This window comes from Mixophyes fleayi, chromosome 1 (assembly GCF_038048845.1).
Source record: "Mixophyes fleayi isolate aMixFle1 chromosome 1, aMixFle1.hap1, whole genome shotgun sequence".
NCBI lineage: Eukaryota > Metazoa > Chordata > Amphibia > Anura > Limnodynastidae > Mixophyes > Mixophyes fleayi.
The window spans coordinates 247,572,704-247,593,646 of NC_134402.1; the positions used below are offsets into that span (position 1 = coordinate 247,572,704).

The window sequence follows — 20,943 nt, forward strand, 5'->3', positions numbered from 1 at the left end:
CTAGTTCATTACGTGTGCCTTTTTATTTTTAATGGTCATTATTTAAATGAATAGTATACAAGTTTTACCTGCTGTTATTGAGAACTTATAGTTGTTTCACATAAGCACACAAGGCATGTTTGTAGCTTATCCCATGAATAATGTTTTTAAGAGTTGTTAATAAAGTTTGTGTTGTTTTTAAGAAAAAAAAAAAACCAACAACTTGTTTTTTTTACCATTGTTTTCACTCCCCCTTTTTCACATGACCTCTCACCTCAGTGTTTGAGCGTTCCATCCGACTTCCCGTTCCAAACCACGTGTGCAGGCTGTGTACCCTGGCAGCTTGTCCAGGCGGAGGCTCTGTTAGGGCGGCATGGCGAGCCAGGGGCACTGCCTTCGTTTCGAGGGCTGCAATTTTTTCAGGCAGCGGATTGTGCTGTCCACCCTAAGCGGAAGGCCGGTCAAGATTCAGAAAATCAGAGTTAAGGATGAGAGCCCCGGTATAAAGGGTAAGGTTTAATTTTGTGGATTAGCTAGCTTGTTTCGTTAAATAAGGATAATAATAATAATATAATCATCATCTAGTGTGTGCTAATTCCTCCGGAATTCGTGCTCATGTCCATGCTGGTTTCATCATCGCTGAGCATGGTGGAGAGTAGTGTAGGAAACGAAGAAGTCATAATGCTGACATGCTTGTTTATTTCATCTGCGTAGTCTTCAAACTCTTCCTCCCTCCGGACAATTGAAAGACTTTACTGTGTGGATTTATAAACCCAGGCTTTCAGACTTCCCTGTCCTTTTGTAAAAATACCATCCAGACATAGTCCTATGACTGTAAACGCTTGTCCTGGTGGTTTTCAGCCATGAGATGGTTAGACGTTTCATATCTGCTTTTCCAAGTCTAATTTGCTATGACTATAGATTAGATAGTATAATGTTCATAAACAAAAATTGACAAGACTTAGGACTCTGCGATTGGATATTCGTGGTTTTTGCAGTAATTTTGAGTTCTGCAGTGTTAATGCATGTTTTAGAATGTAAAGACTTAAAACGTATACAGTGTTCTTCACATTAAAATAGTAACATGTTTTTAAGCAAAGCAATTAGCAGTACTTCCCATTAGAAGAAAAAGCTTCATTTTTTTGTTTTATACTGTGGCTTTAATGTGAGAGCGATCTGGAAATAAATCCAAAAATGAAAGTATTTTAGACCTCTGTGTGAGCTTTTATGTATGCATTTTCTTGTGAGAAATTGGAATTTTATACTGACTTCTGTTTTACAATACCAGCTTTTGGGGACTCGTATATTTATATCTACTTAAATAGGTTGTATATAGTGAGAGCAAAGTAAATTCATTCATTCAGCAAATGTTTAATTTTCATTTCTTCTCCTGTTTTCCAAATAAAACCTAAGAAATATTGTAAGGTAAAAAAATCTGTATACTGTATATATGAAACTATTGATCAAAGTATTTTACAAAGATAGTGCAGCAAAGGTACCATTGAATGTTTTTCTGGGTGTACATCTATGTTGAAAATAGCAAAAGTGAGATGTATTAAAGATAGGGGACACAATATTGGAACACCACACGGTGGTTTATATATCTCCACCACCTACTTACTACTTCACCTAAGTACTCCCAGCACAACTGGTACTTGTTCTCTCTTTATGATGAGTCAATTTCTGTCCTGTGCTTTAAGCAAATCTTCCCAGTGCTGCTGCTATGGGAGCAAAGAGGGACAGACTCAGTGTTTACATAAAGGATTTGGGCAATTTGACTCAGAAAACCCAATTTTAACTTTTTCAGAACCTTTTTTTGCACTCGTCTAGACCAGCTTTTCCCAACCAGTGTGTCACTGAGTGTAATGATTAAACTCCTTTTACATTTAGAAAATGTCTTTAGGATTATAAGCTAACTACATTGTAATTGAAACACATTAGCTGTCAATTAAATTGGTCTGTAAGTATGATTAAGAGAAATTCTGTGTTTATATACTACATTAACTTATCGTTGGTGTGCTATGACACCAAAAAATGGATTGGGTGCTGGCAGGTGTCAAAAAGGTTGGGAATCACTGCGCAACATTTCTAAACCTGATAGGCACTCTTTACAGGGAAGATATTACTTCTGGCTAGGATGTCTATCCATTGTTCTAATTAGTTTATAGAATAGTTTGTCAGCTTTCTGTCCCAATTACAGGGGCTCACACTTTTGACATGGCTGTTTGTTGTGTATGCATAGGCCCTTTTTAAGATATGATTAACAATAGTCACATTGATGGTTTAATTATCTACTGATTTTGTCTTCTTTACAGACTTTGAAGCAAGTTTTATCAGACTGATGGATAAAATAACCAATGGTACTAGGATAGAGATAAATGAAACTGGTAAGCACAATTTTTAAGTATTTAGGATGATGCATAATTCTGTTATCTGTCTGTTTTCAATACTCCTGAACATTGTAGACCAGTCTGTTTGTATTCTGCAGTCAGTTCCTACCCCAATTTGTCATTCCAAATGGTTTATGCTGGCGCTGGTAACCACACCCAGAATTCCTAGGTCTCTGTGGCTGTTATTGAGCCAGTGGGAAGACCTTGCTTCCCTTGACAGATTTGGCTCAATATCTGTGTTCTCTTTGATTTGTGTTTCTATGTGATGAAAATATTATATAACTTGAAGTTACATTGAACTGGAATATAATGCTTAAAATAAGTATTGAATAGTAACTTAGTATCACTATTTTCCAAGAGTTTTGGTATTTTCAAAGCATATTTTTGCATACATATACAAAGTAACGTTGTATGGATAATGTAACTTTCATTTATTTAGAAACTGCTTGGGGTGCACAAGACTTTATAGTGAGCTGATTACCAAAAAATAAAACATAACATTTTGATGAACACTTTAAAGCTATATACATATGAAAATTGAACACACCTGAAGTGATTCATGGCACAAACATATTTTTTCATGCCTCTGAGATGTGTTCCAGTTGAAAATATGCTGCTAAAATGTGCTGTTAACCACACCTGAACTACAAACAGCGCAGAGTATGTTCACTGAAATGCCACACTGAACTCCACTTATCCCATTGTAAAATGCCTTGGCATTCCAGCCCAGAAAGCACTTTGCTCTACTTCCTGTGACCAGCGGTGGCTGTTAGGTATTGGTTGGAGTGTTGCATTAACTGACTGGGACAAGGGAAACAGAAGGGATTGTCAGAAAGTAGACATAACATTTAAATTGGTTTCACTGAAGGGTATCTTCCACAATATAGGGGAGAGACCAGTGATCAAGTAAAAATTATACACCTAATTTCACTAAGTGCTTTCTTGCTTATGGACGGATTAAAGACTGCACAGGTTCCTTTATTTAATTGAAATTCCTAGCCAGTGTAACACCTTCTTAAATGATTGAACTCGATTTGGGAAGTCATTTATTAGATTGGCCTGGTGTATTCTTTCAGGAATCTTTACAAGCTTTTATGTAAGTGTACTGTTAGACTTAATTCCAGAAGCACATTTGAAAACTTAATAGTGCAGGGAAAAATACTTTTCCAACTGTTTACCTTGCAGTCCCTGTCCTACCACAAATAAGTATATCAATTCTGTCTATGGGTAGTGTCCTCCTGGCAAAGTTTCTGCAGTAGCGACATCTGTAACAATCTTAACTCCCTCCTTGACCCTCTCCAATCCGGCTACCGCCCCGTCCACTCCACTGAAACAGCCCTGGCGAAAGTTACTAATGATCTCCTATCTGCCAAATCCAAGGGTCACTACTCCATACTCATCCTCCTCGACCTCTCCGCGGCCTTCGACACCGTGGACCACCCCCTCCTGCTGCAAACTCTACTCTCTCTCGGCCTCTCTGGCTTTGTCCATGCCTGGTTCACCTCATACCTTGCTAACCGCTCCTTCTCTGTATCCACGTCTGGTTCTTCCTCCACCCCCTCCCCTCTCCCTGTTGGAGTCCCTCAGGGCTCTGTTCTTGGCCCTTTACTCTTTTCGCTCTATACCTCCTCCCTTGGAGCTCTCATCTCTTCATTCGGTCTTCAGTATCACCTATATGCTGATGATATTCAACTCTACATCTCTTCTCCTGATCTTTCCTCCTCCATCCTCTCTTGTGTAACTGACTGCCTCTCAGCCATCTCCTCCTGGATGTCTTCGCGCTTTCTTAAAATTAACATCTCCAAAACTGAACTCATTGTCTTTCCCCCACCCAGACTCCCTTCCCACCATGACCTCTCTATCGTTGTTAACAACTCCACTATTTCCTCTGTCACCCAACTCCGCTGCCTAGGAGTCACTCTTGACTCCTCTCTTTTGCCCCCCACATTCAATCCCTTACCAAGCCTGTCTCTTCCAACTCAGTAACATTGCCCGCGTCCGTCCCTTCCTCTCTCAAGATGCCACCAAAACTGTCATCCATGCTCTCATCATTTCCCGCCTCGACTACTGCAACCTCCTCCTTACTGGCCTCCCCTGCTCCCACCTCGCCCCCCTCCGCTCTATACTTAATGCGGCTGCGAGACTCATCTTCCTCTCATGCCGCTCCTCCTCTGCCTCCCCTCTCTCTTGCCTTACACTGGCTCCCCTTCCCCTACAGAATCCTTTTCAAACTCCTCACCACCACTTACAAGGCTCTCTCCCAGTCTACTTGCCCCTTCTATCTCTAACCTCCTCTCCATTCACACTCCCGCGCTCGGCCAATGATCGCCGCCTCTCCTCCACTCTGATCACCTCTTCCCACTCTAGAATACAAGACTTCTCCCGAGCTGCCCCCCTTCACTGGAACGACCTCCCTCGCTCCATCCGTCTCTCACCCATCCTGTGCTCCTTCAAGCGGGCACTTAAAACTCACCTGTTCCTTAAGGCCTACCAACCATCTACTTAACCTCTCACCTCTTCTGTTTCTCCCCTGGCTCATTTTCTCTCCCCTTTGCTTCATTGGCTCCCTCTTGTGCCTGACTTTGTTCACCCTCCCTTAGGATGTAAGCTCGTATGAGCAGGGCCACTCTCCCCTCCTGTCTCCACACCTGTTCTTCCGCTCCATCTTTACAATATTTGCCTGCCTGGAGTTTCTGAAGTTCTGGTACTTTGTGTTTATTGTTCTGTATTGTTTTACCCTGTATAGTGTACCGTTTGTGCCGTGTACGGCGCTGCGAAAACCTTGTGGCGCCTAACAAATAAACGATAATAATAATCTCTGCCAATATAATCCCACAGATATTGATTAATGTTTTGGAGCATGTCACTTCGGTGATTTCATCTTGCGATCTACTGACAGTGAATTTAGCCCAGCAATACTGAAAAATGCAGCTGTTTTGAGATCCACAGTGTCTGGCAGTCACCTAGCACACAGGCAGCATATTCACTGCTGCTTTTTCCTTCTGCCACCCCAATTGCCAGGAAAAAAACGAAAATCTGTCATGAAAATAAACTTGACAATTGAAGCTGAAAAAAAAAAAATCACCATTGTGATATTACCTTGTGAGAGGGAGTTTTATCATTGTATCTTTGCATAAGTGTATGTAGAGAGTGCCATTGCTGCAGAGTAAGATTCCATTTCTGCTTTAAAGGTGTAAAATACAAGGGAAAATATATTCAGTAACTTATTACAGTTGTTTTAATACATAACAGCCCTCCCAAGAAGTATGACGATTTTAAAAAAAATTATAGGAAGGGGAATTCAGTTGAAATTGATTTAAAAGTTATATAAAACTAAAAGGTAACTTATGCACTAAAACTGATTTGACTAAAGTAGTTTGGCTGCTTGTCCATTTTTTTTTTTAACATGTTTCCATAGCTAATGAAATATACAGTATATTCCAATCAGACACAGACCAAATGACTTGTGTTTGTGTCCCACTTCTGTAGTGTGCTGGATGTTATTCACCCTCTTGCAGTGTTCACGAGAAACACTGGAGCTGTAAACTATTTTGGACATTGGAAATCATGTGACTTCTGGTTAAACTACCAACAGTATGAACTGACTATTTTGTTTTTTGTTATGAACACTTGCAAAGTTGCTTCAGGGATTCATACAGGAAGCATATTTTAGAAATGTTATCTGACATTACATATGCCAGATAACATAATATAATATAATGGTTTAGTAATCTGTGAAATATTTGTTGTAAATTCCATAGAAAATGTACTAGGGAACAAAGTACAATCAGAGACAACATTTTTGTGCAATATTATAAAAAAACAAAACAGAAAAAATCTAAAACATTTATACAGACATGTTGATCATCATCACCATTTATTTATATAGCGCCACTAATTCCGCTGCGCTGTACAGAAAACTCACATCAGTCCCTGCCCCATTGGTGCTTACAGTCTAAATACCCTAAGACAGACAGACTAGGGTCAATTTGTTAGCAGCCAATTAACCTACCAGTATCGGCTTGTACCATCACATAGTGTGCTTCTCAGGTACACACACTTTGACAAAATCTTCTTAAAATGACAATTAAAAGAAAAGTTATTTTTATCCCACAGTCCAAAATCATACTTTGGTTTGTTTTTTTGGCTACTGTCTAAATAGGCCCATTTGTGTGTGCTCCACAGGTACGTGGACTGATGTGCCAGGATAAAAATCTCTAATTGTACAGGTATGCGGATTGCTGATCTTCACAAAACTTGCATTAGGAAGTGTCTGCATCGTCTTGGATGTCAACTTTCATTTTTCTGAACTTTTGTTTGTGTATTGAAGGGAGCACCTTGGATGTTCTTGGATGTTACCCTCTCTATTCTCCTGTGTGGTAGTTGGACAGGTGATTGTTCTGGCACTTTTCTTCTCCACATTTCTCTCACCACAGAACAGATTTAGGAAGGTCCTGTGCTGTGAAACCAGTAAGACAAATCTAGTTGTTTACAGACAAGTTCTAACCCCACGTTGCATTTTGTTTTGGGGATTTGATCTTGTTTTGTGAAAACGTGTTGCACAATTTTCTGGACTGCACTGTAAGAGTGCCAAAGTTTGGTTTCATATACAGGTTTACCTCTGATTAACCATCGTGTGTACATACTTTACTACAAACCTCAGCTTTTATTTAAATACCCACTTTGCTTCCTATTGAGTGAAGTAATTATAGCAAATTAATAAGGCGCATAAATAACAAATACAGCTTTATATATGTGACCATTTTAATTGGCATTAAAATGTGGATTTGCTGCCGTTCCAATTTTCCTTGATCATCATTCTGGCAGCCACAGACACTTGAATCTACCTTTGTACGGTCTTTTGACAGGTTTCTACATGACTGCGATTTTGTTGTATTGTGAAATGTTGAGCAATTTTTATTATTGGCATTTAATTGTACAAAACAAAGTTTTAAGTCCTTCTCTAGATTATAATTAAAATCTAGTTGTGGATGGCCCTGTTAAGTAATTGCAACATAATTTTGTAGCTCTCTTTTAATTGATTAATCATGAAAGCCATGGTTACATAAAATAATTGATATAGCACAAATTCTATTGATTTTGTACAAGTTTTGATTTGCAGTTGGTAAATACATTTTGAAAATGTATTTTTTATAGCAGTATTTATAAATACAGAAATCGAATTACTTCATTCCATTTCCCTATTATTCATTTTTTTTGTCATGACATTTTAATAGGTTGTTTCTGTAGTGTTTCCATAGTAATTGCAGGAATCTTCATTTGCAAGGCTATGTGGCCACTGGCATCTGTCAGTTTGATTTCCATATGTTCCCTATTTTTGGTGACTAGAGGAGAGTCTGACGTTAATATGGAGGTCACCACTGATCTCTGGAGAGAGGTGGATAATGTGCATAGTAGTCTTACAAAAGTAGTAGAGGGCATGGGTGGGGGGAAAGGGCATGCTCTACTTAACACCAATGTATTTCAATAGAGGTCAGTGATTTGTATGTAAACATCTATCAAAAGTACAACTGTGGAGATGTGTTAAATAACACCATGGGTTAAGGCTGGACCATTGATCAATGTTTAATCTTACCTTGGTATTTCCCTTTTTAAATTTGGAAAATACTTAAATGCACCTAGCCAGACATCTCAGAAATTAGTATTTTCACTTCATAAAGTCACCTATATAACTTGGATTGGTTATCTTTGGTATTTTAGCAACATAGTATTGTGTTTGTCTTGTAGGCACATCATTGTACTATCAGCCTGGCCTCCTCACCGGTGGGCCTTTGGAACATGACTGCAATATACAACGTTCTATTGGCTATTATTTGGAGAGTCTGATCTGCCTGGCCCCTTTTATGAAGCATCCATTAAGAATCACGCTCCGTGGAGTTACCAATGATCAGGTGGATCCCTCGGTAAGTTCATACACAAATTTTCGTCATGAAATACCCTTGTTTGTCTCCATCTTGTAGTATTAATACATACTGGCCATAAATTGTGTTTTAATATGGGGGCGGGGGGATTATATATTTTGTCAGAGATTAAAGTGTGTGTTTTGGGCAAGCAAAGTTTTTAGATACTTTGTTCAGTTGCTGCACTTCAGTGTGATGCAAATATAGTACAAGTTTCAGCTTAAATTCTGTGGTTATGAATGTTTTTGTTTTTTTTGTTTCCTCTCCTGTCTAAGGTGGACACTCTTAAGGCCACAGCCATTCCATTACTAAAAAAGTTTGGTATAGATGGGGAGCATTTTGAGCTGAAGGTAAGATTTTGCAGAACGGAGCGTAAACAGTCCCAGCATATTTGTCACAAAGGTCATTGTATAAATAGAACTTTCAACATGAAGACTCTATTATTGTAGAAGCATTTTGTTAAACCACTGGGTTTTTTTCTTTCAATTGCCTGTAGATTCATTCAATGGATCTTTAAGGTCTAATTTATATTATATAAAAAAAATGGCTAATTTACAAGACTGTTCTCCCAACTTGCTATTCGATTTAAGGAAAGCTAGCTTTATCAGTAGAGTCTTGTGTGGACAGCCTTATTCATATTTGCCTTTCTGAATGGGAGTCCTGGGTGACAGTCCACGTACTCCAATTATAAACATGTAATTGCATAACATGTGGGCAGCACGGTGGCGTAGTGGTTAGCACTTCTACCTCACAGCACTGTGGTCATGAGTTCGATATCTGACCATGGCCTTATCTGTGAGGAGTTTGTATGTTCTCCCCGTGTTTGCGTGGGTTTCCTCCGGGTGCTCCGCTTTCCTCCCACACTCCAAAAACATACTGTCAGATTAATTGGCTGCTAACAAATTGACCCTAGTCTCTGTGTGTGTGTGTGGGAATTTAGACTGTAAGCCCCAATGGGGCAGGGACTGATGTGAGGGAATTCTCTGTACAGCGCTGCGGAATTAGTGGCGCTATATAAATAAATGGTGGTGATAACACTTGTGCATTGATTAGTGTTCGGCATTTAACACTGTCAGATCCTTGCTTCCCCATGCTGTCTGTGACAGTCGGTGTCAAGTGATGTTTTAGTGCAGCAGCTGTCTTTAAACTGCCATTTATAAGTGTTATGCAGAAAGCATTATATTTACAAATGACAATGTCTAGGAAGGGTCTAAAGATGTAGTCCAGACCTCCATATACCTGTTGGAGAATGAGAAATAATAGCAGGAAATATAAGAATGTATAGAATGACCCTTTCTCTTTTCTAAAATTTATATTCCTATAAATATTACTAATGATTTCTGTCCTATTTCTAGATTTATAATCGCATTTTAAACTGTCTCTAGATTGTAAAGAGAGGGATTGCCCCAGGTGGAGGAGGAGAAGTGATCTTCGCCTGTCCAATCAGAAAGGTTCTGAGACCTGTTCACCTGACTGATCCTGGCAAGATAAAGCGTATCCGAGGAGTGGCGTATCCTTTTATTGCTTTTAAGTCCCTTTTGCAAACTCTTCTGACTGTTTCCCCTCTCTATCTATACATGTAAATATTATCACAGGCTTGGTCAGGTTTCTTAAAACCTATGTCTGTCACAATTTTTTTTTTTTTTTTTTAAATTCTGTCCCAAAATCAAAACTCTCATCTAAATATAAATCAGAGGGGGATGAATACAGTTTTGCTTACTATAACACTATGATGGCTATAACGTAACGCCCTGCAGAGTGGAAATGGAAATTTTATATGTTTTTTCATGCTTTAAATAATAATGACCCAAAAGAAAGTATTGAATTGTTCTGCCTCTTTCTTTGTAGCTGTTGTGTAGATTATCCATTGCTCTAGTATTGCAGAGTGCTTAGTTACTTTGTGCAAAAAGTTTAATGCTGTTGGTTCTTTGACCGTTGTCTGTCAGATATTCTGTCCGAGTCTCTCCGCAAATTGGCAACAGAATTGTAGAATCGGCCAGAAGTGTTTTAAATAAGTTTCTACCAGATATTTATATCCACACAGATCACCTGAAGGGAGCATATTCTGGAAAGTAAGTATTTTAGGAGTCCAATTCCCAACCCCACCCCATAGGTTTTGAAAATTTTGAGTTAACTTTTGTTGAAGATGTTAGTTTATTGACTTTTCATCACCATTAAGAGTTAACTTGGTTGCAAGAAGATGGTCTTCTCTGTAAGAATGTAGAAAAAGAAAAAAATAATGATGGGTGGATGCTAAGTTCTGTTGTGGTGAATAGAAGCAGGAGGGTAGAGAGCTCACAAGTAAATGGTGTAATGTGTATCTTGCTACCAGTAAACTGCAGGAAACAAAATCTGAAAATTATCTTCTCAAATGGTGAATATGCTTCTTCAAAGTATTTTATTTTACATCAGAGCAGCATTTCTTTCTCCTTATTTAGTGGAATCTCTCTTGTGATTTATTTTAAATATGTTTGGACTCAAGGGAGAACTTTAAAGAACTCCTTAGAGGAAGCTCCAGTTACAAGTGAATTTAAAATGCTATAAAACAAATTCTTGTATAAGTAACAAATACATTAAGTTTCCATGCTGCTCACATTAAATATAAAACACTGATGTAGCCGAATGCATTTATTTGTAAGTGGCAGTTGGTGTATGTTGTGTAACATGTATGACTTTAGGGTGGAGGGATACAATAGTGAGTGTAATTATCTATTCTGTTAAGGTTGTGTAACCTATATCCATGGATATTGTCATCACCAGGTCGCCCGGCTTTGGTTTATCTCTTGTGGCCGAAACGACTGAAGGCTACTTCCTTAGTGCTGAGCTTGCATCAAACCCTCAGGGGCAGGGTGCCACTGTGCTCCCAGAAGATCTGGGGAAGAACTGTGCTAAATTGCTTTTGGAAGAAATATACAGAGTAAGTAGATTTGTTTGATGCATGTTAGCATGGGAGGACTATGGAGCAACCTTGATCTCTGCTTTGGTTAACTTGGGAGCAGACATCTTCGCTGTATATGGGGGAGCATATTTCACCAACCAAACCTCTGCTAAAGATGGAAAATGGATTTGCCCTTTCTTCTTATTTTGTTTGTTTAATAAAGGTAAAAAAACTTGAAGTGATCTGACATTGCTGCAGACTATAACTTCACAAATCATTTCTCAACCTAAGGAGATTAATTCCATTGTCCACTGAGTGGCTCTGAAACAGTCGCAGGTGCACTCAGCAGCGATATAACATGGCGGATTTCTCCTGGCACCCCATAGAGGTTCCAAGGAGAAATCCGCGTAATTGGGGCTACTGTAGTACCCGGATGTGTGTGGGAACTGCGATGTTCTGCCAAACATTGCTGCCTATTAGAATCCCTCCCCCCTAACAATCTAGCAAACTTATTTGTTTGATGCATTTATTTGTCTTCTAGTTGGCATGCTGCTGGTTCGTTGTTACAATTTTATTTCATGGAGACAGAAGATTTACTGAGATCTGACTATACCATATTTCTGAGTACCTGTAAGAATAGGTGTTATAGCCACTGTTAATATACTGTCATAAAAGCTTTGTTTATATTAAAGCAGTATGTATACTGATTGCCATGGGCAGCACAGTGGCCTAGTGGTTAGCACTTCTGTCTCGCAGCACTGGGGTCATGAGTTCAATTCCCGACCATGGCCTTATATGTGTGGAGTTTGTATGTTCTCCCCGTGTTTGCGTGGGTTTCCTCCGGGTACTCCGGTTTCCTCCCACACTCCAAAAAAAAATGCTGGTAGGTCAATTGGCTGCTATCAAAATTGACCCTAGTATCTCTCTCTGTCTCCCTCTCTGTCTGTCTATGTCTATAGTAGGGAATTTAGACTGTAAGCTCCAATGGGGCAGGGACTGATGTGAGTGAGTTTTCTGTACAGCGCTGCGGAATCAGTGGCACTATATAAAATAAATGATGATGAAATATTGGTTTCTGGCTATGGAAACAGGGAAGCTGCTCTATAAGTCTAGTTTGCACTGGTGGGGCAGATACTGACCTCATCATGATAAACACACTAAACGAATGCAGCCAACAAGATTTTCTTAAATGCCTGTAGCTACTGCATGTTACATCACGTAGGTTATCTCTGCACGTAAATCATGTGTCCACCGCAGTTTTATGAAGCAAACAGGCAAGTTTTTCCTCTCCAGGTATGAGACACAGACTGCAGTGATAGTCATTGTGCTTGCAGACTGGGGCACAGGTTGATAATGGGGGGGGGTTTAGTTCTTGTGGACTGTGTGATGCAAGAGTTACCGAGTGTCACTGGTGCTTTCATGCAGTGTGGGGTAAGGCTGGTATGTAGATTACGGGCATATACATACTGTGGGGTAGAATTACTGGTGCTTGTATACGTAACATTGACTGCTTAAGTAGCCGAAAAATAAATTATACTTGCAACCAAAGTTTCCATTAGGAGCATTGTGGAAGACTACAGAAGCATGCCAAATGTATTTAACCTATCGGTATATTCGACCTTGTCTTTTCATTGCTGTTATGACATAGTGCAGAAGGCACTATGTATTCAACAAAACAAAAGGGCTTCCTCAGTGGCCCATTTCACCCAGGTTAAAGTATTTAATACAGTGTGCTCCTTCTACACGATGCTCTTACCTGGGCAAGCTCTCTCCAGACTGCACAGCAGTAGAGCTGTGAAACGGTGGTAATCTGTATCCCGATGCTTGGGATACCGACACCGAATTCACTTACAAAACAAACCCGAAACCTTAAATCAACGACCTCTTAATATCTACACTTACCTTCTCACTGACGGAGGACAATACTGTAACAACTGGTATGCGACTGGTGCAAAATCCCAACATGCTGGATGCCGGCGCTTCATTGTGAAGTAACTGAAGACGGTGACATCTATATTTACAAGAATGTTAACATTAGGGGCTAAGGTTAGGCTGCGTGAAACGTCGCTGTCAGCGACGTCACACTGAAGCGCCGGACTCCAGCATCTTTGCGTTTTGCACCAGTCGCATACCAGTTGTTTCGCTCATTTCCTTGGTCGGTGAGAAGGTAAGTGTAGATTTTAATAGGTCGTTGATTTAAGGCCTCTGGTTTCTTTTGTAGGTGTATTGGGTGTCTGTTTCCTAAGCATTGCCATGCCGTACCCAGCCCCTGTGAAATATAGTGGAAGCTAGCCCAGGAGTGAGCATAGTGCAGTCTGTTTAGCTGGACTCTGAAGCCAGTGTGAGCTATCAGACAACTACATTGGGATCACTGGTATTACGTTCTCATCTTGGTTTGTCTTTGTTTTGCCAAGTACATAATGCACAATGGGCTATATGTAATAAAGCAATAAGAACTGGAGAATCTGTTGGCCCTTAGAACAGATTACACTTATACACACACATTCTGTGGGGATATTTATTTTTTTTTTTTTTTTTTATCGTCTATTTGCCTTGCATTTTCCACAAACAAAATAGTGACCCTGGTTAGGGCTATTGATAGTTTTATTTAATATTGTAAGTTTGTACTAATGCTTTTTCTACCTTTAAATATTTGGAAGGTTCAGCAGATGTAGTTAAACTTGTATAAGTTGTAAATATGTGTTTCCATAATGCAGAGTTCTGGGCAGTTGTGATGTTTTTCAGTCGTGCACGGGGTATTGCAAAACTAGATCTGTACTGACTGGTCTTGGACACGCTCACCATTACATTCCAACTGTCAGCAGCTACTTGGCTCTGTTTACAAGTGTCGATGGAAAGGCTTTGTTTTTCTGGCTTTATTTCTTAGTATTTCGCCATGGTCTTTATATCCAAGACCTGGCACATTATAGCTTTGTTTTTTATTTAATATCTGTGTTCAACATAATAGGGTCACCACTGCCACATCACATTTGTGACGAAATCTGGAATAACACGGTGAAAAAAAAAAAAGTAAAACCATGGAAACCAGGTGTTTTGACTTCTAAAGTGCCATAGAAAAGGAGTTAGAATCTGATTGCTATTGGTTACAGCACATTTTCCCTTTGCATAACATTTTTAAACTAATTGCACATTCCACATGTCTGTGTATAGGACTGAACTATGTGGCACATGTGACTGGTACTTAGAGGTCAAAAATCCTTTTTTTTTTTTTTTTTTTTTTTAAATATATTTTTTTGTTAGTACAAAACTTTGGAGCTCTAGTTTACATGACAACATAAGTTAAAGCAAGCATGTTACCCATGCTTTTGCATAAGTGTTCAAAAGTATTACAGTTTAAAATCTATACCGGTAACTTTTTATTACGTTTTAGGACTTAAACAGATACATGTTTCACAGCTTTCATGAACAGCGCACTTCAGTAGTGTTTGGACAGAATTTTTGCACCCTAGTGTAATGTGGTTTTATTTAAGCCTTGGTAGGTGTTCTAGGCTACTGCATTGGGAAAATATATGTTTTGTAATACACCCAAACATCTATGCTGTGTTCAAGGGAGGCTACACTGCATTATTTGCTTTGTCACTTAAGCCAGTTCAGCTGTCTTTACTGGCAAGAATTTCTCATGGGTCTGAGAGAATGTCAGAGTAGTCAGTGCGTGGTACCAAAAAGTACTGTCTGTGTCACATTTCTCCTATTTGTTCATTATCTGTTTATACCTGCACTGATTAAAATGCGCCTAAATGCTGATTAGAGGGGGTTTAATAAAATGTACTGAAAGGTCCATGTTAACATTTTGTTGATAGACTGTGAAGGCACCCTCACTTGTATTTGGTTTCAGTTAATAAATACCAGTAAGGCTGCTTGCCCAGAAAGCATAGCAAACTAGTGTGAAGATGACACGGTGGACATTAAAGTGTAGGACAAGGTCATGGAGACTTTATTCTCATTTTCGATAGGGAAAGCTAGAATGGATTACCCACAGTCACATTCAGGTAAGATTTTAATTGTGCCTTTAACAGACATTTGCAAGCAGATTCTGTGAATGTATCATGTATATGGTATTTCAGTTTAAGCTAAAAGGAGTATGAGCTGCTCTGCTACATGTTTTTGTCTAAATTTGCTGCCACAGCTAATTCTAATGTTTCGGTTTGATTTTTTTTTTTTTTTTTTTGTATTCTGATGCATACCTTAGTTGCCATTGTATAATGGACAGTGACACTTTTATACATAATACTTCTGATGTTTACATAAGAAGGGGCTAATGCAAACTAGTAAAATGTTTTTGTTTTTTGTTTTTTTTGGGTTTTTTTTTACATTTGGATATAAAATCTCTAAGTCTTGCGCTAACTTAATATGCTCATGCGGTAATTTACTAGTTTTACTAGGGAATAATAAATTGTACTTTGCACTTTAGTTTGCTTTTTAATCTGCTGTATCATTAACCAAAGTAAGTGGCAGCTGTCAATGTATAGTATCATGTGTGAAAAGGTGGGCAAAAAATATAATATTTTGTGTACAATCAAAATAATTCCTCCAAGCAGGCAGATTGGAATCCATATGCAAGGGACTTATGTGAAGAACAGAAGAGTGGTGTACAAGCTGCAGCAGGCAATGACTTCTAGTGATCTGTGAAGCTTACTGCTACCACAGAAAAAAAATTAAAAAATAAGTAGATAGTATTTCAATTATTGCATACCTCATTTATAGTGCTGATAGAGAAAAGCTCAATGATTAAGTATCAACAGTATAGTAACATGTTAAGAGCTCATACCCCCTATGTTAAAAAAAGTAAACTCCTTTTTGCAAGTTTATTTGTGATTTCCACATGTTGAATAGGCATGATTTGGTAACATTCTGTGCATTTCTTGCATTATCTGTAACATATACATAAGGGCTAAATTGACCAGTAGGCCAGTTAGACCGGATCCACAGGCCCAGTGGGTATATAGGAATCAAGTTACGGCCATCTGCTTTATTCCTACCAGCTGTTTTCCAATAATATAGCTCTTATGTACAGTCAGTGGCTATTTGTATATCAATACTGCTGTAATTCAAGTATAGACATTGGATATATAGAATGTATGTAAGACACTGAAAATTAGAGGACAACCTGTCTATGGCCCTATTTGGTCATAATCCAGCTTTAATGGGGACACTTCTTTTCTTTGTGTGGCCAAGTGGAAATGAATTTCGCTGCTTGGATGTTTGGCCATCATTAGTGACAGAATATTTGCTGTGTGCTGTGAAACCATTCTCTAAAATCAAACCCTTCTCAAATATCTTCATTTTTAATACGCTTCTGAAACTTTTATACACATTTGTCATTCTTATCAGAATAATTACCCCTGTTCACAAGAGCATCTGTTCAGTTTCTCCTAACTCTTAATATATATTGTGCTCTGCAATGCTCTAATATCACCAGTGAGGGGCAGTGTAGGCGAAACAGATCTGAAGCATTGATCTGCATTACAAAATGTACATGGGTACTGCTAGTTCTAGTGATTTGGTTGTTTTGTATTTTTTTTTTCTTTTTTTTTCTTAACAAATGCCCTTTTTTTTTTTTTTGTTCAGTTAAAATTGTCCCTTTTTTGATTTGTCTAAGCAGCACACATTTGTGCATACATCCACTGTTTACTGAACTGTCTGCTTCTGTTGATCTCCTATTGAGCCCTGGCCTCTTCTTCCCTAACCCACGGAGTAAAACTTTCATGCTTTTGTTTGTAGGGAGGATGTGTGGATTCGGTGAATCAGAGCTTGGCTGTACTGCTTATGACTCTTGGGCAGCAGGATGTTTCCAAAGTCCTGCTTGGACCTTTGTCTCCTTACATGTAAGTTTATTTCCACAATGTATACCACCGCTCACCTGGATATTTCTCCTACCTGTAACACGTTTTATAGGATTTGCTGGGTGCCTTGAATAACATATGATGGAATGTGATTTGGAACGGTTTACCATGAATCGGCATGATCCCATGTGGAGTCTAAGAATGTGAACTGTCCTTTTTCGGTTATCATGGTACCGGTGCTGTATGTGTGTAAGGTACAGTACTGTGATAACTGAAGAATGGTGGTGCCATCAAAAGACTGAGTTCATTACACAAATCTTGGACCTCCTTGGAGATACCTTCAATAGATATTTTGCAATCTAAGATTAATTGTGGATTTTTACTGTTGACAAATGACTAGTATGAAAGGTTGTGTAGAAATACTTGTAATTTTCCTAAATTATAAAATGTGGCAATTGATAAACTGAAAAATCCATAAAGCTTTCAAAGCAGCTTAGAAGATGCATAATTGAAGCAGGAAATTACCTATTTTGATGAAGTTAAGAAATTGTATTTTAACTTTTTGTCTTTTGTGTGTGTGTGTGTGTTTGGCAGGATTGAGTTTTTGCGACATTTGCGGAGCTTTTTCCAGATCATGTTTAAAATTGAGAGCAAGACATTTGAAGATCGTAAAGGAGCAGAGAAAGTCCTACTGACGTGTGTCGGCGTTGGATTTTCCAATCTCAACAAGACCATTAAATGATACAAGCAAATTCAGCTTAGGACTTGACTGGGTCTGTTCTCAGAACATCACATTATGACTTTTTACAAGAGTCCAAATCGCACACCCTCTAATGCTGGCTCGGTCACAACAGGCCTGCATGTCGAGGGGGTTATAACTGAGCAAACATGGCTTTGCTTTCCAAATCAGTAGGACATGGACCATACAATACTTCATTAACAAAACACTTACCATCCTTGTGTCTCAAAGACTATATAGAAACTGCTGATAAACGTAAAAAAGTTCTGCTTTTTTTAATCTAAACTCGACTGTTCTAGCATTTTTCAGGTGTTTGTATTTATATACATTGTGTGAAGATTATTGATTGCCTTTTTCTGTCCCTGAAACAATTACAAAAATAATATATACAGAAGTTGTTCCCGGCAGTTAAAGTGAGGCACAGATGAACTAATGTGCTTACAAAAACACAAATAAAAAAAACAAAAAACAAACAGCTGGATAAATGTGATAAGATCGGAGTCTTCAACACAGGGGAAGCACTTCTGCTATTTCGTCTTCAGACTTTGAATAAATGGTTAGATATGTTTTCCTGACATACTTTTTGTGTGACTGGGTTCAGAGTGATTGGCTAATTTTATAATGAAAGGTCTTTGGTGGGACTGGTTACACAATTGCCATTTTGTCAGATGTTTATACTTTTAGAGCAATATAGTTCCATGGGACGGCTTTTAGCTACAAATTATCTGATGGCTCTGGTGCATTAGTTGGGTGGTTTGTTCATAGCTTGGTCATAACTCTTCCAGGCCATTATGTGTATAAAAGGGACTTGTGGACCACTGTTTTTTCAAAATAGATTAGTAGTGATGAACTGAGACAAAGAAGTCCTAGGTCTCGAGCATGGGCTGGTTTGGTAGTATCTAAATCTCCTCAAATATTGTACAGCAGGTCAGACAGGGTGAATTCTCATTCCGTGTCTCATTGTGTCCTTGTTTGTGGGAGGTTCTAAGATCTGTGGCTGTCTTACTGCTTCCCAATTACCATACTGTAGATTTCATACACTCATGCACACTAGTCCTTTTAAGTCAAAATTAAAGTTAACATCAGTTCTTCACATCTGTATTGGGACAAATACTTCAGCCATCCATTTTTTATTTATTTTTGTAAATCTTTTTTTTTATTGGTAGTATAACATCTTATACCAACATACATGACTTGTAATAGACAATAAATTCCAAGTAATACTGAGTGCCAAAAAAAGCAAAACAAAATAAGCATGTAATATGTTTAGTAGTGAGAATTGGGAGGATGGGGTAAAGAAGAAAGGGGGAAGGAAAGGTAGGTCTAGGAGGGGATAGGGAAAAGGGTCCAGTTATTCCACTGTGTGTATAATGGTGAATCCTTGAATTCAAGCCACTCAAACCACACAAGATGGTATTCTCTCTATTTTATCCATTGATGAGTAAAGCATCTTGTCCATTGTCCTGTAGAACTCCAAACGGGCAAACCATTCTTTAATTGTGGGGGCATTTGGCGATATCCAGTGGACCGGGATCACAGCCTTTGCCGCATTACAGAGATTTTTAACTGTTGGTTTTTTTATATTACGGGATGGTTATTTTGTTGTCGTTTAGTAGCCAATATTTAGGGCAATTGGGTAGTTCCACACCCACTATAGCTTTAGCGAGAAGGAGAACTCAGCCATCCATGTTCGAGAGGTTTGAGCTTGCTTCCTTACTGATCTTTTATTCTCAGCTTATTGTTTCAGTTCCTATCAAATGGAAATAACATTTAAATTGCGATATTAGATGTTTGTTTAATTGGATTTATTGGGTAGGAAAAGATCCCATAATCATGCTTTTAAGACACTGGTATATTAACATTTTTAATATTTTTGTTGGAACAATTGTATGACAATGTTAAGCTGAATGTGACTGAATAGTTTAGGAGCGATGGAGCAAGCCTAAAATAAAATATAGATGCAAATGGGGATGCTATGTAAACTTCATTAAATTTAGCATTTCACTGCATTGTTGATACCATCTTTCAAATTGGTTTTAAGGAGATATAGAAATAATTTTACACACATTTCACAGCACTGAGCAGTTGATATTTTGTTCAGTTGTTCCTGGCTACTCTAACGTTTGTTTCTGTGCATGTGGACAGATGATATCTTTGCTCCACTCCTGGTAGAACCACTCAATACAGATCCACATTTGTTTCAAATATGGGTCAAAGCCTATAATATACTGCAGGGATCTCTTTTGTGAGGACATTTTAAACAAGAAAATTACATATATCCTCAAACATTTAAACAATTTCACTTACTGATTAGTGGTTTTACAAGGGTGAATTTGACAAATGCCTGAGAGGTTGAGCTATTATATAGGAGATTGGGGGGGGAAGGGGGAGGAGAGCGAGCAAATAAAGACGTTTAGGGGAAAACACTGATGTTCACACCATTTTCTAGTCCTAGGACACTTTGGTAGTTGATGATCTAGTTTTCCACTAATCTCTTCTACTCTAACCAACAATGGGTAACTTGATGCACATTGGGGGGCTCTCTGACTTTCAAAAGGGCCATACATTAACCTTAGTCTTTGCAAGTTAAAATAATAAATTTAATCATAGAAATAGTGTTACAAGCTATAACATATCCCCCAATAAAGCAGGTGTAAGCTCAGAGCGCTGACTGTTGCCCTATACTGCTGCAGATTGTGCACCACATGCCGGTTTGACAAACAAATATCTTGTTTGGTAAGTAAATATCTTGTTTGGCTGTTCTTTCATAGTTATCCAGTTTAACTTGTTCTTGACTAGTTTGGATGTCAACTGTTGTAGAACATTATGGCTTGCCAATTGCAATCTTAAATATGTTTATGACGATTGCTTACGGTGAGAGAGGCATCAAATGGTTTTTTTTGTTTTTTTTTTTTTGTTTTATTGAATAAAAGTTACTGGGGCAGTTTGGTTAATTTTATCTGGATTATGCAATAAATTGTGCAATACATGCAGCACCAGAACTGCCATCTTTGGAATAGCGTCCTAGGGGCTGCTGACTTTTAAAACATAGGTGGAAGGGTGCACCTAGCATTTCTCAATGGGACTCTATCCCATGTCATTACTTCAACATGTGAGCCATTACAGCTAATTTCAGTAAAACTTCTGACCCTTTTGCTATGTACCGTTTCCTTGGCTAGGATGGCAGGGGAACATATTTTTAAGGCTGCCACCATGATCTGGACCAGCAACC

At 38.6% G+C, this 20,943-nt stretch overlaps 1 protein-coding gene across 2 annotated transcripts; it reads left to right on the plus strand.

The window, feature by feature from the left end:
* Positions 1–264: 264 nt before the first annotated feature.
* On the plus strand, positions 265–18,278 carry RCL1 (RNA terminal phosphate cyclase like 1). 2 transcript variants are annotated; one of them, XM_075209114.1, is made up of 9 exons: positions 265–488; positions 2,295–2,366; positions 8,118–8,293; positions 8,566–8,640; positions 9,676–9,800; positions 10,237–10,362; positions 11,051–11,207; positions 16,911–17,014; positions 17,567–18,278. In XM_075209114.1, exons 1-9 carry the CDS (start codon positions 353–355, stop codon positions 17,712–17,714), a joined length of 1,119 nt encoding a protein of 372 aa, XP_075065215.1. In that variant the 5' UTR covers positions 265–352; the 3' UTR covers positions 17,715–18,278. The 2 variants fall into 2 exon arrangements, with proteins under 2 accessions (XP_075065215.1, XP_075065225.1); XM_075209124.1 differs by lacking the exon at positions 265–488 and adding an exon at positions 6,555–6,598.
* The last annotated feature ends 2,665 nt before the right edge of the window (positions 18,279–20,943 follow it).